General features: G+C 40.2%; 1 protein-coding gene across 1 annotated transcript; it reads left to right on the forward strand.

Annotated features, from left to right (window-relative positions):
- Positions 1–822: 822 nt before the first annotated feature.
- On the forward strand, positions 823–23,709 carry KLF5 (Kruppel like factor 5). The gene is made up of 4 exons (XM_030566463.1): positions 823–1,235; positions 3,375–4,245; positions 5,413–5,472; positions 21,783–23,709. The coding sequence occupies exons 1-4, from the start codon at positions 1,050–1,052 to the stop codon at positions 21,959–21,961; spliced, it is 1,296 nt and encodes a 431-aa protein (XP_030422323.1). The 5' UTR covers positions 823–1,049; the 3' UTR covers positions 21,962–23,709.
- Positions 23,710–24,913: the final 1,204 nt, after the last annotated feature.

The raw sequence follows: 24,913 nt of genomic DNA on the forward strand, positions 1-24,913 counted from the left end.
TTTCTTCCTAGGAGAGGAAAAGAAGACATAATTATTTCTATTTCTCATATCTTTTTTCCTCTCTCTTTCCTCCTTCTCTTTTGATCTCTTTTTATAACAGCACTTTCCTGGCATATTGCTGAGATGTGCAGCCTGATGCTGGCTATGCCTGAAATGTATTAGCACAAACTTTGGAGTCTGAACTGCTTTCAGGACCAAAAAACCCCACCAAAGTGACAGATGAGAATGAATGTTTCTAAAGCCCTTCGCAGAGGAGACGGTCCTGAGGATGGTTATTTTAGAATGTCTACTGGAGAAATGCTCCCCAACGCGACTATAAATAACATGCAAGTCTGCAAAGGGCCTCAGTGAGCGCTTCCTAGCACTTGTTCAGAGCCACTTCCACTTTGCTCCCCAACCTTCCTCTTTCTGGCGGAATATTCGCGGCTGCACAAAGCAGCCTCAGCCCCAGGCGCACTGCGCTTTAGGCTTCCCGCGGATCAGCATGTTGCAGTGTGCGGCGGGTACCTGTTTTCCTGAGGTGCTTAGCTCGGAATGCGGGGCTGTCATTCCACATGACCTGGCTGGCTTCTGTCAGCAGTGGAGCCGCTCCCCGCCAGCTGCCCCCCCAAAGCGGGGGGGGGGGGGGAGGGGCCGTGACCTCAGCTTTGAGCCTGGGCTCCTGGGCACAACACCTAAAACGTGCAGGGCGCCTTGTTTCCACAGCCCCCGCCCCCTGGCCGGCTCCGGCTGTCAGGGGCGGGGGACAGGCTCCCGGCCCCAGGGAGGCGGGAAGAGGGCGGGCAGCTCGCTTCCCATAGGCAGCCCGGCCCCGCAGGGCCAGCCCCCTTGTGCCTGGCCAGGGTGGGGTCGGCTGAAATAGAGGCGGGCATGTGGCAGTAGTAGAGCTACCCCGGGCCAGGTAGAGCGGCGGGAGGCTGCGCTGAAGCCAGCGGAGTTGTCGCCGGGCGTGTGGGCTGGGCGCGAGCGCCAGGGCAGCGATCCCCTAGCCCCAGGCAGCGGCAGCAGGGGGAGGTTGCGGGCCCGCTCCGGGGGGATCCCACTCGGCCATGGCCACTCAGGTGTTGCCCATGAGCGCCCGCTTGGGTCCCATGCAGCAGCCCGACGAGCCGGTGTTCGCTCAGCTCAAGCCCGTGCTGGGCGCCCGGGAGGCGGCGATGTTCACTGGGGAGGATCTGAAGCAGCAGCAGCAGCCGGGCGGCGGGGCCAGGATCCCGGCGGAGGAGATGGTGCAGGTGAGGCAGGAGAAGGCGCTTGGGCGGGCCCACTCCTGGCCGTGCCACTAGACGCTGGGCTGCCGCACGGGCAGCGCTCACTGGGTGGGGCAGTGGCGGGGAATCAGGGCGGCGCCCTGCAGCGGGGAGCCAGCGCGAGGCGGGGAGCCCCATCTGGGGAGTGGGGCTGGGGCCCGAAGTCCCCGCTTGCGCCCCTCTCTCCGCCCTGCGTGGGGATGCGCCTGGTCCGCGTCTCCCCGGCTGCTCCGCGCCTCCCAGAGAGCCAGCCGCTCTGCTCCCCCTGCTGCGGGCGGGGATCCAGCCGGGCGCTGCCGCCCTCCGGCCAGGGACCTGCTAGAAATCGAGGGGTGCCCGGATCGGGGCTCCGGGGAGTCGAACTTCCAAACCGCTCAAGGCGGATTCGAGGGGGCAGGGGCAGAGCCGCCCCGCGAGGGTGTTGAAAGCTACAGCTGTTGCCTTTGCACTTGTCCAGCAGCAGAATTAGCGCAGCCGCCTGTCTCTCTCGCCCACGCAGGGTCATGTTAGACTGGGGCGGGGGGGAGACTTGTCGGGACTTTCTGCGTGTCCCAGAAACTGTTTGGCAACAGATCCACAGGCAAACAGCTGGAAGAGCTAAAATCAGCCAGCGCCAACCGCAACCTGATTTTAGCTCAGGAACGAGCTTCTTTTGAGGCTATTTCCAGCCCTTGACTCTTTCATTGAATAGTTTCGTGTGCGGTTTATTATAGTGAGTAGCCTTGTGTGGCACAAGTGGCATTGTATAAACGAAGCAGACAAGCCTATGAGATCCTGAGCAATGTGACAAACCTCTTCAGAGGCACCTTCCAAAGCGTATTTATAAGGGGGGCCCTGCCCTGGGATCTCAGTCGGAGTCACTCGGTCCCTATCTCCAATGTAACTAAGATTAAGGAGGAACTCCCCTCCCGAGAATTGATAAGCAAGGCAGTGAATATTAGTGGGACATATTTCAGTCTCTGTGGCTCAGCGATATCTTTTCAAAGAATACATGTTTCTGCCTTCAAAGCAAGCTGGCCTTGGCTTGTAAACAAGAGCTGGAAAAAGGAGCCTGGCACGTTAAGGACGGGTCTAGATCAAAGACAAGCATTTTATGTGTGTGTGGTGGCTTTTTGGTTTTGTTTTTTTCTTTGAGACAGGCTTTTGAAATACACTTTTAAGTAGACGTTTTGTTTGTCAGCTGCTTGCTGTTTTTCGGGGTGCTAAAGGGATTTGGTATGACTGGACTTTTTACAGGGCAAGGGGGAATGTAACATTTGCCCATTGGAGAGTACATGATAAATGTTTTACTGATGACTATCCTAGTAATGTATCAGGCTTTCACCACCCACGGATTCCCTACTACCACTGCACTAAGGGACTGATTTCATTGTAGGAATTAAAGAGTTTAGAGTGTGACCATGAATAGAAACATGGTTATCACATTCTTAACAAATTATAGACTCTCTGTAGATTTAAAAACATTGTTACTCTAGTCCAAAGGACTCCTTACACCAAATATATAGTAACTTAAAGTCACGATCCTGCCTCCTTGTTGTTCTATATTGTTTATAAGTTTACACCTGTTTTGGGTTTTATTTCCAGTAGATAACTCTCATTTATGTTCTAAATCTGTTCTGAAGTATGAATATATATTTGAAATGTTAGCCTTCAAATAGTCAGATGAGGGCATGGTTTTTACAGTTAGCAATTCAAAGACAAGCGTGTGAACTTCCTGTAAAAGAATGTCAATACACTTTGTAGAATAATGGTGAAATAGTAGAGTACAGGAATTGTAACAAAAAAAAGTCATCTAATTCGTTTCTACATTATCCTATTGCAAATATTATGACACACTTTAAAATATTTGTACTCTTGTTCTGCATAAACATTGTTCAGTCTAATTTGTTCTTGAAGTTGTTGATTAGCATATCAACTATAAAAGGCAGGGTTGTTTTACTATGTCTCATTATTCTGACTATTTAAAACTTCCCCTGTGGAAGAGACAGGATTTGTTTAGCTCTTCTAGTAAAAGAGTACACGTAAGGAGGGGCGGGGTGGTGGTGGTTATGTATGTTCTTGATGTCCCATCTCATTTATGGTTTGGTAACAAATCATGTGGATTATGTTTTTGTTTTTGTTTAGACAAGATGTGAAATGGAGAAATATCTGGCACCTCAGCTTCCACCAGTTCCTGTCATCCCTGAACATAAAAAATACAGAAGAGACAGCGCCTCAGTTGTAGACCAGTTCTTCACTGACAGTGAAGGGTTGCCTTATAGTATCAACATGAATGTCTTCTTTCCTGACATTACTCACCTGAGAACTGGCCTATACAAATCCCAGAGACCATGTGTTACCCACATCAAGACAGAACCAGTTACCATCTTCAGTCATCAGAGTGAAACTACTGCCCCTGCCCCCACCCCCACTCAGGCTCTCCCTGAGTTTACCAGCATCTTCAGCTCTCACCAAACTCCCGACGTGAACAACATTTTCATCAAGCAGGAGATTCCTACTCCAGATATTCATCTTTCTCTCACACCACAGCAGGGCCAGTTATATCAGCTCTTGAGTTCACCGGATTTAGATTTGCCCAATTCTACTGCTCAGGCAGCAGTAATGGACTCTCTTAACAATGTTTCCATGTCATCAGCCATGGCAGGCCTTAACACTCTCTCCTCAGCTATTCCACAGACTACAATGAAACAATTCCAGGGTATCCCCCAATGCACATACACAATGCCAAATCAGTTTCTTCAACCACAGGCCACTTACTTCCCTCCTTCACCCCCAAGTTCAGAGCCCGGAAGTCCTGATAGACAAGCAGAAATGCTACAAAATTTAACTCCTCCTCCATCCTATGCTGCGACTATAGCTTCCAAGCTGGCAGTCCAGAATCCAAATTTACCGGTGGCCATGCCAATAAATCCACAGAACATCCAGACAGTCAGATACAATAGAAGGAGTAACCCAGATCTGGAGAAGAGACGTATCCACTACTGTGATTATCCTGGTAAGCAATCTATCCTAATGGAGAATAAATCACCCAAATGTTTTCTTTAATCTTGCAAAAAATCAGATACTGATGATAACAATATGGGTGGAAGTGACTGTCTTTGGTGGTCCAGCTACAGTGAGACCCAAATCAACTTTTCTTCTTCTCCAAAGCCTTATTATTCTGTGCCATCTTTTCTTACAATTTTTAAATAATTGTCGCTAATTTTTCTGGAAGATAATACATCAGTTCTTACTGTTTTTAAATACATGTATGTGGATCCCTGCATCACAAAACTTGTAGCTTTGGGGGAAAAAAAGAAGGCTGGGATGGGTAATGTTGAACAACTTTGGTATCTGGCTATGCTTTGTTCTAGCAAACTTCTTCAATGTGCAATGGGCCAGATGCTCAACAGGTGTAAATTGGCATATTGAAGTCCATTGACATAAGGCCATATCCTTTGTCCAGCTTACAATAGCTATCTTGATATGAACAGAAGATTCAGTGTGTAAACTTGTTCCTCGGTTGTCAACTATAATTGTCCATCCATTTTGTATGCTAGACTAAAAGATGAATCTAGCAGCAAATGTTAATCATTCATTAATGAAATATGTGATCCCAAATATAAAATGTCAACACTATGCTGAATAGAAACTAGTTTCCTCTTAAATATAATACAGGATATAGTATCTTGAATGTAGTAAATGTTATAGTACAACAAATTTTGAATTAAAAAAAAAATCAGTGTAGCACTATGGTAAATAACAGTGATATTGAGTAATACCCTGGAAAGATCAGACAGTCCTTTAGGAACATTTTAAAAAATAAAGTTCTTCAGTGACATTCATATATCATTGAGTAACAGGTGTGGCTTCTTCATGTAGCAAATGTAATTTAAATGTGAACTCTCAGTTGTATTTAGCTTGTAGCTGCTATCCTTTTGTATAACATAAGTAATTAAGGGTCCCAGGATCTTAAGTATTGCCTTTTCTCTTGATTATGTAAAGCAACCCATCCATAAGAACTTTCTGTAGTAAATCATGTGAAACTTCAAATGATTGTGCTGCCACAAGGTAGTAAGGTTTCTTGTTTTTCAATATTTTCAGAATGAGTGGCTTTATAAACAAACCTAGAGCATTATAATCTCCCTGCTGATATGCTTTCTCTTTTTTCTTTTTTTTTTAGGCTGCACAAAAGTTTATACAAAGTCTTCCCACTTAAAAGCTCACCTGAGAACTCATACTGGTATGTACTTTCCTTGTTTATTCCTTGGTTATGAATCTTTTTGAAAAAGCAAACGTTTGATTTGTCATCTTTTCTTTCTTTGATTTTGCAGAATGGGCTAGGTTCAAGATAGTTCAGTTAAATCAACCAACTTTGTCAATAAAAGTTGAAGTTACCCATTCATTTTCAAGACATTTTGTTTAGTTATTTTGAATTCCTTATAGTAAATATTTACTAACTGAAAGCAAGCAAAATATTCCCTTTGAAACCCTCAATTTTTCTCTAAAATACTTTTTAAAAAAAAAAAAAAATTTTAAAGGAAAAATTTTGATGTTGGATTTTTTTCTTGAGTCTTGAATTAAGCACAATAAATATGATTTCTGTTTATTTAATGAACTCTCATTTCTTTTGGCTTTAAATACTAGTGCTGACAGAACTATTGTTTTAAGATTTTTCTCCTCAGATTTCAGTATAGCTCCACAATTCTTCTCCATTTGCTCTTTCTCCAGCGTTAAACTTCCATGTTTTAAAAACCAAATACTTTAAAAAAAAAAAATACACCAAGAAATAAAAATGAGATTTGAAGAGTTACTGAAGTGGTAAGAAAATTAAAAACAGTGTTGAGGTGCGAAACCTATATAGTCGTACCATAGACCAAATCCTGTCTGAAGCTACGTGCGTGCAGTCTCAGTTAATGGACCTGCACAGGTATAAACTGAAGAGTAAAGTTTGGTTCACTGACTCTAGTGTGAACTAAGGGTTCTCTTCTCTACTCGACATGCATGGGTGTTACAAACAACACGTATTGGAAAGAGTGGAACCATTCTATCCAGACCATAGCTCAGTTTAGATACATGGGATTTTTTTTTTGTTTTTTTTTAAATTAGGTGTCTGACATCACAACAACTGTTTTAACAGTTCAGGATAATTCTTGTGCAGGGGACTTGGATACAGAATTGTTTTTGCAGTTTAGCTGAACCTTTGAAATGAAAATTACAGTGTCTTTCAAAGAAACCTAGGCTAAGAAGCCACTGTCCTCTTTAAATCTAATTGCAGGATCTGTACTCCAATGTGAAATACTTACACATGGGTATGTGATCCTCAAATCAGAGTAATTTATGGTTCTAATTAAAGCAAAATGCTTACTGTAGTAGGCCTGTCAACATTAAATTTGTACTGTTTGAATAACATGGTTTCATCTTAGTTTAAAAGCAAAAGTCAAAACAAAACTTATTTCCTCTCTGTGGAAAAAGATCTTGTATTCAACAGTTACTATGAGTGGATTGTTGATGACTGTAAAGAAACTGAATATCTCGAGGCTAAATGTTACTATGGAAATCCAGTTTTCATAAATGAAGCAGTTATCTGTATCACAGCCACAGTAAAAATGAAAAGCAATTTTGCAAAGGTCAGTGCTCTCCACTAGCAATTGACTGAACAAGAATATTGTTGCAAACATTTTGTGATACATATAATCACTCATTACTAGCTAGCTTAATGACAGGGTAATTTAATTTTTTTTAATGAGGATGTAAACTTGACTAATATAATAGAATGCAACCTTCATCTAACTTTACAGATTATTTAGTAAGGAAAGAGTGGGTGCCACTGCCCTATTACATTGGATTGAAAATGTGTAATTTGTCATTATACAGTGACTGTAGGAACAGACTGAAAAATAAAGCTGAACTTAAAATGTAATTTTACCAAGTAATTGTAAAAATAAAAATCACTCAATTTTCAGAAGTATGTATAATTTTCATATCTTCAAATAGTACTGATGAAGCAATTCTAAAATTAATATATTCTTGTACATACAGAAAAATATTTACCAAAGTTGTGATCACTAGTACCTGTTGCTATGGATGAGTAAAAGTTAATGGTGCTTTCTACTTTTTTTTTTTTTTTTACCTGTAGACATTTGACCTGAGCAGTGTGGCTAAGTGTGCAAAGGTCAGGGAAGCTGATCTATTCATAGAAACAAGAATGCCGCTTCAGATAAAATCTAGTGAATTTAAGTAAGCCTTTAATACAAAGGGTCTTTTAGGGAGGGGAATGAAGGATAAATTGTCCAAAGAGTTAAAATACAAACATATTAGTCCATTTCCTGTTACCTACCTTTTATTGTAGAGTATGAATAAACAATAACCATTTGAAAATCCAAGGTTTTTAAATTAAACCATCCTTGTGTGCAAGCTTTCTGAACACAAGTGCACCATTTAATATTCCCAGTGCTGTATAAATTAATGAATTGAAAGATTAAGGGCTAAATTCTGCCTTGGTAAAAGTGGATGTAATCTCAGGGAACTCCATGGAGCTATACTACATGCCCAATTCTCCAAGAAGTCAATGAGCATTTTCTCTTTGACTTCAAAAGGGAGGTGTCAGCCCCGTTGGGCTAAATTTGGCTATGCATATGAGTTTGTCTGTATAAATTCAACCCTTAGTTTGTGTGCCCCCTTAAACCAATTGGATTTATGCAACACTATTAAACATTTCTCTTTTAATCTTAAAAATACATGTACTTTTTATGGAGTAATTACCTTCAAAGTTTAAATTTAATAGGTGAGTCTCACCTAATCCAGTTTAATAAAGTTTTGTGTGATATTCTTTCAAATCCCTTAGGGGTGTAGCAGGCCTGTTTATCTGGCTAAACCCGTTCTTTAGTAATCATGGACCACTGAAGTTGTTTTCTCTTTATTCTTGACAATACCTTTTTAAATTGGCTGCAATCTCTCTCTTCCCAAACAGCCTCCACCCTCTTCAGCAATCTGTCATTTTAAAATCAAAAGTGCCTGCAGCAAAGTTTGTCTGCCATTAAAAGTCAAAACAGACCTTATGCTTTTCCTTTGTATTGGAAAATCTCAGCCTTTCACAGTATTTATTTAGGAGTCTCTCCCTCCTGAATGGCTTTCAATGAGTTTAATAGACATTCTTTGAGAACAAACTTAAGGGAAATGTTATTTCTGAAAGAAGGAATTTGAGCCATAGTCTGTTTCCTCATTCAAATATGAACTAATTGGCAAGTTCATAAGTCACATTTAAATGAGGTCATAAGAAATGGCTGAGTTGAAAGTTTTCCCCCCTTACCCTTTTTTAAGAGTAAAAATATAAGTCAGATCCTGCCCTGGTTTACAAAGGTAAAGCTCCCTTAATTTTAATAGAGTTGTTACAGGGACCTGTTTTCATTTAAAAAAAAAATCTTTAGGTGAAAATTGTATTCCAAAATAATCAAGTTACTGTGTGTGTTGTAGTTCCTGAAATAGGTATGTCTCTCTACAGTTGTTTTAAAATTTATGGAGAGAATTCTAATTGGTGTTAAGCTGGTAGCTTCAAAATTGAACACAGGCAAACAAGCTGCTGTTGCCAAGTTACAAAGGTACAGAATGTATTTTTGTATCCTTCTCTGAACGATTTTGGATCAGATGTCAAGTTCTCTTAAGTAATGTCTTAAAAGCACTACAGTGCATTATTTTACTAGCATGGATTAGCATTTGATCCTCCATCTTTAGCTAATTAAAATGAGTATGTGCTAGTGTACATGTAGGAGCATCTTTCAGTATAGATGGGTTTCTTCAACCTCTTTATATTATCTTCTAAAATACACTAACCTGTTAGTCATAGGACAAGTTTAGTTTCATAGCTTTTGTATTGTGCAACCAGCATATAATGTTCCTGTTTGTTTTTTTTTAAAACGCATCTATTGGCTACACTATAGTAAAATTAGTTGTTCATGCTAGTGCCTTAAGGTATGTGCCCAACTTGAAAAACTTGTCAAATGTCAAAGAAAAGCAGATAATTGTGCATTAATAAACCCTATTAACTTTATTTCATGTTGCTTGAACATACTTCAACAGCTCCCCCATTAACAACTCTACTGTCTCCCCCACCCCTGTAGTGATATGCTTGAGGTCTTATTAAACACTAAAGTCTGAGTTATCTCACCTGTAACAGTGCACTACAGTTGTACACTCCAGTGCTTCATTTCTGTGAGCAGCTGCATGTTTCAGAGATGTATTCTCTTCTGTTTAGAGGAAACGCCATCATTGTTTTGTACACGTCAGGGTACACACACTGAGGATGTTTTTTCAGCTGCATATTGGCTTTCGGTACAAAGTCTTTGTACAGGCATGTTCTCTGATCACATGGTGGGTTTGCCATTAATAGAGAGATGAAATAGTTTTGCAGTTAATGTTACAAGCTAGATCTATAGATAGTTTCTATGTGGTGATGGGAAGTGACAGCCCAGATACCTCAAGAGCAATAGCATTCCTTAAATGAGATCAAGTCAAAATACTTCAACATCCCTAGTTACGTCAAATGTTTATATAGGCTTAGGATAACTGTTAATTTTATTCAATGCCTCAAGATGTTAACTTGATTTTAATATATGGCTTCACAGTCCAATTTTAGATCTACTGACATGATGGTCAGTCATAGTCAGAACCAGTGGTGGACAACAGGCTTTGAGCAGCCTATTGGAATCTATATCTTCCATTGACCAGAGCTATACACATCTGTGTATATTTGACCTGGTACTGTTTATAAAACACAAATGGTGCTGTTGAACTGTGAGGAAATCAAATTGTGTGATTTTGTAGAGGGGTACTTTTAGTCAAAAGTGTGTGTATGTGAGAGCCACATAGTCACTTGTTAATATTTTGATATTAATTTCAATATTACTTTTGAGTCTCTTGCTTTTGTCCTTCACTCTTTGCTTTTCCCCTGCTTTACTAAATTTTCTCCCTTTGCTGTTTTTTCATCATTTTAATCTTTTTCTTTTCTGTTTAGTGATTGACGTTCTCTTCCCTCCACCCCCACTTTCCTATTTCTTTCTCTTCCTTCTTTCCCAAGTATCCTTTTTCTATCTTATCTATATCCCTCCCTCTGCAAAACATGCCCAGCTCTCCTGCCTTTCCCCAGATACATTTACAAAAAGGGTTGCAAGAGGTCTGAAAGGAAGGTGACAAGTGCCAGTGGCTTTACTGCCTTCCTATTAGAGGAGCCAGTTTTGTTCTTCCTCCACTTCAGCATAGGCAGGTCAAGGATTTTGTCACGAGAAGGCTAGTAAGAGGGAGCAGGGTGGTAGTTGGAATTCTTCTTTCATTCTCCCCACTCAAGGGGAAGAGGCTTATGAGGTTCAACCTTCCAAGACACACTGAGCACTGTAATAGGCCAGGGGTCAGCAACCTATGGCACGCATGCCAAAGACGGCACGCCAGCCGTTGTTGTTGGTTTTTTTTTTTCTTTTTTTTAATGGCACGTTGCTGCCGGCCGCTGGCCCCGCTCAGCCCGCTGTCGAACCCACAGCTCCAGCCCACACATCCAACCCCTTGCCCTGACTCCTGAACTCCCCCCTCTGCCCTGAACCCTACACCTCCCCTGAACCCCAGCCCTGACTCTGGCACCCCCACACATACCCAGCTCCCCCATACTCCATGCCCTGACTCCTGCACCCCCTCACATGCCCCCAACCCTCTTCTGTTGCACCCACACACACACACCCAGCCCCACCCTGAGCACCAAATGAAAGCTCCTGCAAACTGTGTCTTTCCCCCCCCCTCCCCCCCACACACACATTCCCACCTGGACCCTTCGCATCAAATGGGAGCTGCCCAGGTAAACACTCCACACCCAAACCTCCTGCCCCAACCCTGAGCCTTCCTCCCTCATTCTAGCTCCTGGCCAGACCCTGCACCCCAATCCCCAGCCTTGTTCTCAGTGCACTCCCACCCTCAGCTCAGTGCACAGAGAGAGAGGAAGAGAATGGGCTAAAAGCAGGGAGAAGGTAGGTACCCACTCTGTGTGAGCAGGGCTGGGACCCCAGACCAGCAGCGGTCTGAGAAGGGGCGGCGGCCAGGACCCTGGCTGGCAGGAGCCAGTGAACAGAACCCTAGTCCAGCAACAGGCTGAGCTGCTCAGCCCACTGCTGGTCTGGGGTCCCGGCTGCTGGTTCCACTCGGCCCACTGCTGGTCTGGGGTTTTGGCTGCCGGCCCCTTGCCAGCTGGAGTCCTGGCCACAGGCCCTGCTCAGCCCAGGTGAATGGGAACGCCAGGCGGACAGTGGGCTGGTGGTGTAAGATCAGCATTTTAATTTAAGCATTTTGAAAACCTTGTTTACTTTACATATGACAATACTTTAGTTATATAATATATAGACTTATAGAGAGAGCTTCTAACACATTTTAATGTTTTTACTGGCACACAAAATCTTAAATTAAAGTGAATAAATGAAGACTCGGCACACAGCTTCTGAAAGGTTGCTGACCCCTGTGATAGGCATTCAGCTTGCTCTGCTTGATCCTAGAAACAAAGACAATGGAGAATGTTGGAGGACTGTGAGATAAGGAAGTGCAATTATAGATGGGAAATTGAGGCACAGAGCAAAAGAGTGACAAGCCCAATGTCACACAGGAAGTCTGAGTTTCATTGAACCCAAATCTTTTTTGTGCCTTAACCCACAATACTGTTCTACCAATATACTGATTTTCGTTTGTAACATCTTGGAAAGTAGCACCCTGGATGCACTGGAGCCATAAAGCAGGAGAGGCTAATCTCACAGACCTTAATACTCCTTATGTGCTTGACTCTTGTAATTATCAGCACTTTTTGATTTTTTTTCAAATAAAATTACTTAATGTGTAAAATATGGTAATTCTTATCATAGAGATCTTTTGGGGCCTGCCTCTTAGAAATGGCAGTAAAAAGTTTTTTTTTATTTTATTCATATCTTTACAAGGGAAGTTGTTGTGTTTTTTTTTTGTTTTGGTTTGTTTTTACCTGTTGGAGATAATAACACTTTAAGGTTGATTTATGTAAACCTGGGGTCTCAAACTCAAATGACCACGAGGGCCACATGAGGACTAGTAGATTGGCCCAAGGGCTGCATTACTGACACCTCCCCTCACCACCCTCGGCCCCTTCCCTGCCCCCATTCCAACCCCTTCTCTGAAATCCCCACCCCAACTCTACCTCCTCAGTGCCCCCAGGGGGAGCAGGAGGGATGAGGGGTCTGGCAGGGGATTGGGGTGCAGGAGGGGTCTGGCAGGGGGCTCAGGGCAGGGGATTGAGGTGCTGGGTGTGGCAGGCAGCTCAGGGAAGGGGGTTGGGGTGTGGGGTGCAGCAGGGGGCTCAGGGAAGGGGGTCAAGGTGCAAGGTACGGCAGGGGCTTGGGATGCGGCAGCAGGATCAGGGCAGGGGCTTGGGATGCAGCAGCGGGATCAGGGCAGGGGCTTGGTGCAGGAGGGGTGTGGCAGGGGCTCAGGGCAGGGGGTTTGACTGCAGGAGGGGTTCGGGCTCTGGCCTGATATGCACGTTGTCAGTAATAGACTAGAATAATGAAAGGTGAAGCAAAGCAAAATTTAAAATACTGTCAACAAAGTGATCAGCAGATGTTAAGGCAGAAATAACGTGCTCAAAAGAGCAGTTCGGTAGTAATGGAGAGTAATTGGTATCTTTTATGAGTTTTCCATAATCCATTAGTTGCTTGTGGGAGAAATTCCCAACATGTTTTTTCTGACTTTTCATTGAATGACTATAGGCCATGAAGGTTAATTGATTTGGTTCTTTATCTCCAATTATGGCTTTAGTGAAATATGTTTTAACATATTGTGCTTTTTTGAGGCAAAGTCTTATCAGAGTCAGGTCTATGTTGGTATGACTGAATGACCCAGAACTGTTTTTAAAAAAAAAAAAAAATCTCCCACTGTCCAGGCACAATTTTTTAAAAATTAATTCAAGGAAGTGTCAGGTGAAGAGCAGTTATGTTAGATTTTTAGATTTTCTTTTTTTAGTCCAACAATTTCTCTTCTTGATTAAAAGCCTAAAAAGTCTCTCTAAGCATGAAAGCTTAAAAACTGTTTCTGTCAATTGCTCCCTGAGAGGATTAAATTTCTTTTCCAGGATATTTGATTCCTGATAAGGCAACTGATGACCTAAGAGACTGGCTTTAAATATAGTTCCGTTCTGAGACTGACCAACACACGCTAATACAGTCCAAGATTCACAGCAATTACCAGTGATTAAAACTTTCTATTTGATTAGACATTCCATATTGTAATTTAATGTCTGAGCTTGACTTGGAAAAATGAATCTCCTCTAGCTCCATGGAATATATTCTGGGGTGAATGTTGTTGGTTGTTTACTAGCTGACATGAACCTCCTATTGGTGAAAGATTAGAAACATTTAATGTCCTAGTTTAGTCTGAGTATCTTGGTAGCAGCATTCCTGTCCTGTCAGACTGTATTTATATTCAGTGATCTCTAACAACTCTGATTAAGGACATATTGAAACCTTTCATTTGGCAAGTATACAGTACTTTGCCTTCAGTTAAAGAAGGCTTTAACCTACTGCTTTGGCAATTTTTTTTTAATATACATACAGTTGGTAGAGATCTTAAGGATTGTAGTATAAACTTATTACATTTCATTAAGGGGAACCTCTTACCCTACAAGTGCCAGAGCTGTAGGTGTGAAAACTCCAAAGCAGTTCTGGCAGCCATCTTCTCCCATATGACATGTAAATACACACACATAGCAGATGGCATGGATTTATTATGAATCAACTTTTTAAAAATTAGAATTCCCTGGCTTTTGTTTGCCTATATTCTTGAGGAGAGACCATCTCTGCTATAACAGAATGTTATACCAGAGAGAGAATAAACAACTTCACAAGCCAGTCAAGATTCCTCAGTAATCCTAGAGCTGCATGAGACAACACTTAACAAAATAAGAGTGCTTCAGAGCATTGGGGAATTCTGAATGTTTATTGGCTGATGAGGAGATAATGTCTTCTCCATGTCTGTAGTCACAAAAAGAATGAAAACTAGGATTTGGTGATTAACTTTTGACGTGCATATCCACCTTCTTCAGTTACCTAAGACTAATGTTTTCTTGTCTCTACACATTTGTGGTAGAAGGAGCTCAAAATACTGGTTAATTAACCAGTAATTGGATCTCCCTCTCCCATCAGTGAGACTAATGCTTTCTGTCATATGGCTCTAAAATATTGTATTTATCTGGTTTAACACCTTTTTCAAGTAGTGTTATACTACACATTAAAAGGAAACTTAAAAGTGCGTGTGTGTGTATATGTTTTGTATCTGGTAAATTGTCAAGGCTGGAAACTTGTGCTATATTCCATAGGTGAGCTGAGATACACACAAATACACCAGCAACTACTTCAAGTCCAGTCAGAGAGGAAGGGGGGATAGGCTTAAAACCATGACATCATATTCTACAGAAAAGCTATTTCAGGTAAACTTGGAAAAGATTAGTTCTAACCTTTCTGTCAAGTTACAGGCCTCAACATATCTGGTAACTAAAGCAAACTGGCTCTAGAGGTGGAAGGATATGAAAACTAGTATCCTAGAAAAGTTCTAACACACACACACAATCTAGTTCCTCTTAAAATTAATGAGTAACTAGGTAATTTTATTGTTTTACTGCTGTTTTTCCTTGAACATACTTACTATATTGTTTATCCATTGTCCCCTCCCCCACCATTCTGTCTTGTCTGAAACTAGCTTGGAGCAGGACCCAGGATGAAGTCCTGGCCTCCTTTTGAAGTCACTGGGAGTCTTTAATAGGGTCAAGATTTCACTTTAGGTGCCTCACAGTACAGATGAGAGGACATACCGCTCTTTTTGGGAATTGTCAGATATAAATAATGGACAATCCTTTGACCAGTATAATTCACTCATAATGTGGTTGTTCCAAACATGTGGTGGTAAGTCACTTATACCACATCATTGTGTGCTCTGCATGCAACAAAACACAGGACAGTGGGGTAACATTTCAGACCCTCCTCCCCCAATAGTCTTACTTCATGTACACTTGTAGGTTACAGCCAAAATTTTCAAACTTGATTACCCAAAGTTAACCTGTGTGGTGTTTGTTTTTTATTTTATTTTCTTCCCCAAAGGTACTCAGCACTAGAACTGGTTGGGAACTTTTTTGATTAATTGGCTTTTTGTTAAGAAATCTCATTTGTTGAAACCAAAACTGTTTGTTTGCAAAACAGGATCTGGTTAGATTTCCCAACTTGAAAAAATGTTGGGGCTGGGAGGGGAAGAATTGAAATTGTCAAAGAAAACATTTTGACAGTTTTCTATAGGAAAATTTCTTTTCCAGTTTGAAATGACTTGTTTGGAAACTTAAGCTAATGTGATTGACAAGTTTAAAAGGATTTTTTTTTTAAGTTTGAAATGAGATGTGTTGAAATTATCAAAACGATGTTTCAATTGACCTGAAATGGGATTTCAGGCAGAGAAAGGGAATTAGTTTTTCTGTTTATGAATGATTTTGACTTTTCATCCCAATTCACAGTGGGGAAGAAAAGTTCTAACTCTTGAAAATGTGTGTGAGACGAGAACCATTTTCTACCCAACTCTGCTCAGTTTCCACATGAACTATGGACACTGAACAGCAGCTATTGAATGATCAGTGTCTTGGGAAAATATAAATTTAGTTACCTGACTGTAAGCAGCAAAGTGAAACTTGCCTTGTAATTTTTAGCTTATTTTTAAAGATAAACCCAGCTATAGAAAAATTCATTGATTAAATAGTCACTAATTTTAATTTTTTTTTTAAACAGAAGCATATTTTCTTGTATTGTCACTGGGAATTTCATTAACTATTTGGGGCTTTTTAAATGGTGTTTTGCTGAGAAAGATTTTAATAGAGCAGGGCTTCTCTCCACTGGTCACTGAATAACATCCAGGTGGCATCTACAGCAGTAGCTTATGTGGTGAAATAGTATTAGTATAATCAATGTATTAATTTTATTTTAATGTGATTTAGCATCTTAAATTAAGGAGGGCCACCTCCCTGTGACCAAACAGCTCTCTGCAGTGACCAGCAAGGACTTTGTTGGCCAAAGTTTGGGAACCACTTGGGCAATGGGGGTGTTAGTGAAGTAACAGAGAAGGCTTGCATACTCAGTAGCATTCCTCCTATGAACATCAAAGTCTCCTTTTGACAACTCTAACCTTTACACCATTAATATTTACTTTTAAAGACAAGTGAGTTACAAGAAAGTTTTCAAGTTACATTTTCCTTATCACTTGCTAAGTGCTTTCTCCAAACTAGTTTAGTGTTCAGCAAAGTTTTTTAAACACTTGCACTAAAGTACAAGGTTGTTTCACATGTTATACAAATACGTTTATTTATTGTGTGTGAGAATGAATACATATTAATGGCCGAGGAACTTAAAATACATTTTGTGATGTGACAGCCTAACAAAATACTTAAAATCAGTGATACTGGAAAGAGATGATGCAAAAATCCAAGTAAATGTATGAAACCTCTATCCTGTTGAAATATAATTCAACAGAAAGCAGTTCTGTTTCCCAGAAGAGCTGTGTATAATATTTCTGGCTTTGGAAGAAAGGCCTGGAGTGTGCTATTTGGCTAGAACTCGGTACCAGCTTCCTGCATGGTGTTTTACTTGAACAGTGTTGACATTTTAACAAATCCCATGGAAGCTCCCCTGAAGTGGAGGAGTTAGCTTTTTCTTTTTGCTTTTTACAGTGAAATATTTGTTTGATACAGTGATCATGTTCCAGTAACTGAACTATAGTACATTAGTATTTGATGACCAATGGCATTCTATAGGATGTTAAACCCAGAAGTTCTAAACTGCTAGAGGAAACCAACTATTTCTGAAACTGTACAGCTACTGTATTTAACACAATTGTTAAAGTAAACAAATTTTACATTACTATGTAGCTAATGAAAATAGTGGATAAAGCATTCAATGTTCCTTGGCTTTATAACTTTTTTAACAGATTCCTCTGCTTATTAAAATCAGTATGGCAAAGAACAAGAATCACTTTTTTTTTTTAAAGTAACTTTAACTCTTTTTTTCCTTGCCACATAAACTTAAATCAAATTCTTCTTCCCACTAAATATGATACAAACGTGTATGGATTGGGAAAGATTAAACAGTACTGGGGTTAGTTGTTCTTTTGCTCTCCTTTTTAAACAAGTTTTTAATCTCTATCTTCACTTGCCTCTCCCTCCCCACACCCAAAAGAAAAACATTTCAAATTGATTCCCTTCAAGAACTTTCCAACAGAAACTAGCATCACAAACATAGATTATTATTTTTTTTCAGTATTTCACCTTAGATTTCTCCAAAATAAGCTGGGCCTTTATACCGGAGCTAAAAAGATACATTTTTTTTTCATACATTATATATATATTTTTTCTTTAGGTCTCAGTTCCCACGCTGCTAGCCATAGTAGGGGTAAAGGGCAGTGTTATGGCTTCAATTTCTAGTACATAAAAGTAGTAGTGTTCAAAACAAACTGCATGAGGTGCTTATGAAATGTCAACAGACCCTGGTCATTGGCAGGCAGGATCAAACTGGGGACCTTGGGAGCTTAATGCATGAGCTGCTACAGCATGAGCTAACAGCCCCCTGCTTATTAGCTAAGGCTGTAAGGAAGACTCATTTTATCTCTCTAAGAGATCTCGGTGCCACTAGATGGGACACAACACCATAGCCAGGAAGTGTGTGGGTTACACTTACTCAATCCCCTCCATGCATACTCTCAATGAAATTCTTCACAGCTCAAATTTGGAGAAACCAAGGTGGGGCTATCGCAGCATGGGGCAGAGCAGCAGCACATAGCTGTCTAGGCTGCCATTGCTGTAACCTGCTATATTATTATGAAACTTCCCACAGTCTTGTGGCATAATCAGCAGCAATCAGGGTAGGCACTGGGAACAGCTGATGTTCACCTGGAAATCTGAGGTGAAATCCAAGACCTGCTGAAGGCAAAAAACCCTTTCATTGACATCAACATCAGTGGAATCAGGATTTCACAGTGATATTTAGTAACTTATGCTCAACAAGGCCACAAGTTACTGCTGTCCAAAATATCAGTAACTTAAGCATACAAGTCTGCATACCACTATTTCATCCCACCAGCAGTATATTTGGGGTTGGTGGTATACACAGCAGACACTAGCTACACAAGGCGGTTTTGCAGATGTGTTCAGTGCGCTGCAGTGCAGGCATTCATAAAACTCCTGATACTCCACCCCACCTGTGCAGGAATAGCAGCAGCATTGTAAACCGTGGCCACTTTCAAATCCAAGCCTACTTTGCCTGCTGGGAACTAGAGCTCATTGACATTTTTGATGAAAAATATTGTTGACATTTCAGTGGAGGGAAAATTGAGGGAGGGGAGGGGAAAGAGGGCTAAAAGGTCAAATCTGATTAAGAAAAAGAAACAGGGATTTTTCTTCAAATCAAAAGTTTCTCTTCTGTTTTCTGGCTTGCTGTTCTGTGTACATAGAACAGCTAGCAGTGTCCAGAGCTACCCCTTAAATCTCTTCCAACTAGTGGGGTCCTTCTGAACTTATTTTACCAAGTGGCAAGCAACATAGCTCTTACAACTGAACTGAAAAGAGAAGTGACTTGTAATATAAACATCAAATTTAGGAATTGTGGAGAAATTTTTGTATCTCCTTCACCCTACTCCCCCAAAATCTATGTAGATATCCACAGCCTCCCTTACAGCTAGTATAACTTTCCCTCTCTCCCCCCTCCCCCCAAAACAAAAATAACTCTAAAAAATCCTCTGATAGTGGGTCCTTCCTGATGAGGTGTCTCCCAGTTCTTCCTCCTCTCTCTGCTGCTATCTATGGGACAAGGTTGGAACAACTGAGGTGCTGAGTACAAGAAGGCAGCCTTTAATACAAGACTATATTAAAAGAACATCTGTATCTGCCGGAGAGCCACATTATCTACGCTGCTATTTGGTTTTTTAAAAATTAGTCATAAGCAAAATAAAACATCTGTTTAAAAAGTGTTTGAAGTCAGATCCCCAAAAAACTTTATAATGTTCTTAAAGAAAGCACATCTGCTGTTGAGTTCCACAAAAGAGGTATGATTATGTTTCTGTTTTACCACAAAGCACACCTACAAGTGGCCGCTGCTTCTGTGTCCATGTCATGTGCAATGTAATGTTCTAAAGACTGCATTAACAACCATGGAGCAAGTTATAGGAAGACCCAGTTTAGATATTGGAAGGATGATTACTGTACTGCATGAGATCCTGTACCGGACTTCTGCCATTATACCTCTGGGATTCTAATACATTAACTCAACTGGCTCTTCTGGTAGTGCTTCGCTTGTCAGGTTTACACAACATCCTTATTTTCATCTACAGTATGTCTTGTCTGGGACATAGGTGCGATCACAAATGATGCCTTACCATGTTCATTGGTCACAGTCAAGCAGAGCAAATACTGAGCTATAACTGGTTGCAGCCTAAATCATCTTCCATTGGAATGGGATGGACATCAATGGAAAGAATCTCATTAGGTTCCTAGGAGGTGGATCAGGCCCTAAGTGTGCTTCTCTTAAAGAATGATACACTTCAATGATGATAGTGCTAGCAATAATTCTTGGTTGTCCTGTGCACTAAGAAGTTGCTGGGTTTTTTGATGTAGACTCCATTCAGTGCAAATGTGCTGCCAATGTGGAGTTACTTCCCATTCATGAAGAGGGGGGCTGGGGGGTAGTCTCTCCTTTTGCAGTAGGTTAAGTGTTGATCATAAAAGGCATCATAAACTCTACAAGGAGGATGGATTTTATAATTTTGATTGTTTTAAAAGGGACTTAGCCCTTCTGCTGTCAAGCAACAGAACCTTAATTTTTGCTAAATTCTTAATCTTCTGACATGGTGGGGCGGGTCTCACACGGTGTTCTCTGGGCTGTTGATGGTGCAAAATGAGCTGTCTGGTCACGTGGTGCTGGCTTTCTTCCTTGTTTCCACCTGCTACACCTACATTAAAATACTTTCCAAGTACTGTAGTTGGTTTGTGAGGATTGTTATTGGATGTGAATGGGAGTGGCGAAAGCTCCATGTGTTGAAAACTAGGAGGAAGGTGATACACAACATACTCTGGATGGGATTTTCCAAAGGACATGGCACTGACATAACTCTGTTCCCATTTGTCAATGCAAGTTTTACCATTCACTTCAGTGGCAGCACAGTTAAGTCAAAGCTGAGTGCTTTAATAAATTCCACCTTCTCTCTCTGTTAACATGTGGGTTACTTGTAACAAGTTTTTAAAAATTAGAATTCGAGAGCCCTGATCTAAAGACACTTTGAAATGAATATAGAGTAGTTCAGTGTATGTAACTCTAGCAGTGATCCTATAAATAGGCAATCCTAGCTCTCCATTTATATTTAAAAAAAAAAAAGTTTTCTCTCTGTTTAGGGTGACATCACATACATAACCGCTTCAAAGCAGATGAGTGTTTTGTTTAAATAACTGGTTCCCTGTTGTAGAGAAAGAAACTCAAGGTGATTTCTGACTTGGTATTTCCCCAGTATTTCAACAAACATAACTACAAATTAAAGGTGTGCTTAAAATGTCCAATTTTCAATTCTGAAATGCATTAATGCAAATACCTGAGGTAGTTTGGCCAATATGTTCAAATCTAGCTACCTAAAGCTGGGCACTTTAATCTGTAGTAGACGCCTCTATAAATGTGGTCAGATTTTTTTCAGAGGAGCTGTGCACTCTCCACATCCATGTAAGTTAATAGGAACAGCAGGGGGTTGGCACCTCTGAATAATCTGGCCATGTAAGCACCTAATTCTAGACATCCAATTTTGAACACTTGGGCCTGAGTCTTTTAGATGTTTTTCTCTATATACAGTTGTCCTAAGCCAGAAGGCCACAAGATTTTATTGCAGAATTATTAGCTGACCTTTTTGTTTGTTTTGTTTTAGAAAATATTATCCCAGTTGTATTTGTTACATACTGCATAAAGAAATTCTAGTTTTACTTACACATCAGAAGCTCTTAAATCTCTATATTATAAATCTTATAGTAACTTTCTCCACATGTAAACTAGATCTTAAAAATATTTCTTTAATGTATGATTCTTGTCACTTTTTTTTAAATAATTTGTATATTAAGTTGGAGCAGATTGTAGTATGATGCTCTCTACCACCTCTCATTGTGAGGAAGGGTGTGTGTTTTTCAATTCCATGTAATTATTTCTAGGTGTATATTTTTGTAATGGGATATAATTAGGTTATGTTTACATGTCTCTTCAGTGGTGTCTGTTTACCACAAATTTCAAGAACAAAATTCTGTGAACTTGTAGCAAAGATTAACTTGTGAGTATTAAATATATCTGCAAATCATCAGGAACCATGAGCACTCTTCTCTTTCTTCCTCCGCCCCCACCCCCCCACCTTTAAAGTGCAAACTATTGGTATTTAGTATGCATTCTTGTTAATTGTTCTTCTTCTGTGGAGTCACCGCTAACCATCTGTTTCTGTGTGTTCCAAATGTTTCAGGGGAGAAGCCATACAAATGCACTTGGGATGGCTGTGACTGGAGATTTGCTCGTTCAGATGAGTTAACACGCCACTACAGGAAGCACACAGGGGCCAAACCTTTCCAGTGTGCTGTGTGCAATCGTAGCTTCTCTCGCTCTGACCACCTGGCTCTGCACATGAAGAGACATCAGAACTAAACGTTGGGTTCGACGTGGAGGTTGTCTGTATCTATGCAATTTCCCAGTGACTCTCAACATGTGGTTAGAATTTAGTTTTAATTTTTGACTGACTATCCATAAAGTCTCCAAAGAAACTGGAAATGTATATTTTGTATATTTATGAGGAAACAGGGAAGACACTGTACCATAGTACCAGAGTGTTCAGTCATTTATTTTGTTTGCTCTGATCATGTATATGGCTTTAGTCAGCAGGTTTCATCTCAAGTATTATGTTTCAGCACGTTGCATCATTATAGATTATTTTCTTACGGTGTTTTGACCAAAGCACTGTCATTATTGTGGCAATGTTTAGTAAATGAATTAATGGGAGGGTATAGACGAATGAACACAGAGGACAAGCCATGAATTGTAATCTGTCAGGTTTTTACTGGACATATTTAGTACTTGTGTGTTGTTTTTTTTTTAAATGTTGTCTTTCTGTGCAGATAAAATGTATAGAAAAATTCATAAACAGCCATAGAACAAAAAGTTTGTTCAGTATGTTGCATGTTTGCTATGACAACGATTTTGTAAATATGCAAATCAGCTTTTTAGGTTTTATTACAAAAGTTTTCTAGGAATCCTCTGAAAATTCAGATGTACATTTGATAATATGGCACATTTTCAATTAAATTTATTTAAATACCTCTCAAAACATTACCAACTTAGTTTCATTTTCTGAAGAAAAGTGAACTAGCCATTCAGACATTTTGTACCTGTTAACATAAATGTTGTGCACTGAATATTCAAAACAGGATTGAGTTTTCAGAATGCTTAAAAGGGCAAAACATTTAGAATGAACTGCAAATGTTGGAAGCTTAAATAATGAGGATAGTTACAGTATACAGAATGTTAAACCTCTTACTATAAGCTAAACTTAGTATCACTTTAAAAAGAAGGATTTAGGATGCAATTTTCATAGACTGACATGTTAAGCTGGTTTAGCACCTGTATGATCTAGTTTCATGTGGATGTTGCATGTAATTTACCAGAAGGTAAAGGATACAGTAATTTTATTTAAAGTTACTGTGCAATTTAGTTAATCCACTGTTAACATTGACACACACTGGACAAAAGTCACTGCTGACATAAATAGATGCAACTGAAGTCAAAGGAGTTTTGCCCTTTTATGCCAACAGTGAATTTAGTCGACAGCATTCTGTCTGGAAATAGGAAATGAAGGGCCAAAAAATGAGGTTACACTTTGTAGGACTTGGCCGAAGTATCTACAACATAAAGGAAACAACTAATACACATATGCAATTCACAAACTGTGATTTCATGATGTCAAACAATAGGTGGAATGAACAACCAAAAAGCCAAAAAAGGGTCTCAAAGGAAAACATAACTTTTGTTAAAACTGTTGTTTGTCTTTTTATTTATTTTGTGGTATATGGTAGACATTTTTTAAGACCATTTTACATACACTTGATAAATTATAGTTTTTGTTTGTTATAGATAGAAACATTGCTCTTAATTGTAAATAGTTGACAAATGATGTAAATAATTTTGTAAGGCTTCAAATGTTTATACATGGAAACACATGCAGAAATTGGTTACTGTTTTGCTTCTTTTTCCCTCCCCCCCCATATTTTTGTATTTGTGGTATTTCCTATGCAAATGATGGAGCAAACAGCTGTATAGTTGTAGAATGTTTTGAGAGAGAATGAAATGGTTTATATATAAAGACAATTTTTTGGAAAATAAAACAAAGTGCCTAAAATTAATATGCGTGAGTGTTCTCTGTATAGCTCCTTACCTGTGACTTAGCATATTGATTTTCAAATAATAGAATTCTTAGAGGCAACACTGTATGTCCTTCATTGCAAGGACCATCATTTTCTGCTTGGAAAGTACCTAGCACTTCTTCAGTACCGTCACAATTAAAATTGTAAATATGAAGTGATAAGAGCTAGCTTTATGGTGCTATTTATTTTATTTACATCTGTTCTGCAGCTCTATCACCTTATGTGAATGGTATATACTATTATCCACTATCTTCTCTCCATTTCAGGATCTTTGCTATTGAAGGAGACAGGCTTTTAGTCACTTTAAAAAATATATAAAAAATGTGTACATGCAGCTACTGGGTTACACCCATTTTCTGTGCTCCTGCAAACTTGAAGAAAACCAGTACTTTGCTGATCACAGCAAAGTCAAAGTATGAAATAGATCTGCAAGCTGCTAAATATACAGGCCTACATTATTCAATCAGCTTCCTGGTGGGCCTAGCATGTGACCACATGATGTTGTTGTTCTCTTTCGTTCCTCACACTGCAGTTTCTTCCTCTTGCTTTCACCTCAGCTGGGCAGTAGTACCTCTGTGCCCAGTGAGTTCTCATTCTTGAATTGGGGCCTTTATACGTTCCTAATGGCAAGGAGTACCTCTTTAATCTGTTTGGTAAAGTGCCAGTAGCATCTACTGTGCTGTGTAGCCCTAGCAATGGGAAGTTTTACCTCCTTTTATCTGTTTTGAATTTGCCACTGTTCAATTTCATTCCCTCCATCACTTCTATGCTTCCACACAACCCTGCTCTCAACATGCATTTCCCCAGCTCCTCCTCATGGCCTCCTGCACATCAAGTACATTCAGCCTTTAAACAGTGATTTGTATCAACATTTAAAAGTGGAATTGGAATGTGGTAGGGGAAGTATAGTAGGAATTGTGTATGCAGAGGTGGTGGGGGTGGGGTAGTGGGCATGCCAGCAGTGGCAGGGGAAACTAGACTGGAAAAAGTAGCATGGCTTTTTTGGTTAGTTTTGAATAACTGTCTGTTTGCTGTTCTCTGTGTGACTTGTTCTAACCAGTTAGGACGTCGGGCCATATGGGGCTGGTAGAAGGATGACACAGTGTCACAGGAACCAAGTATGAACCTGGAAAGAGACCTTTTCCTCTCCGTTCACTTATCTTTAGGACACAAAATCACAGCA

This window comes from Gopherus evgoodei, chromosome 1 (assembly GCF_007399415.2).
Source record: "Gopherus evgoodei ecotype Sinaloan lineage chromosome 1, rGopEvg1_v1.p, whole genome shotgun sequence".
NCBI lineage: Eukaryota > Metazoa > Chordata > Testudines > Testudinidae > Gopherus > Gopherus evgoodei.

Bases quoted from the DNA above. Each gene is read 5' to 3' on its own strand.
- KLF5 (XM_030566463.1), top strand. From the start codon at position 1,050: ATGGCCACTCAGGTGTTGCCCATGAGCGCCCGCTTGGGTCCCATGCAG. The intron at 1,236-3,374 runs GTGAGGCAGGAG...GTTTTTGTTTAG, and splicing joins CGGCGGAGGAGATGGTGCAG to ACAAGATGTGAAATGGAGAA. The intron at 4,246-5,412 runs GTAAGCAATCTA...TTTTTTTTTTAG, and splicing joins CCACTACTGTGATTATCCTG to GCTGCACAAAAGTTTATACA.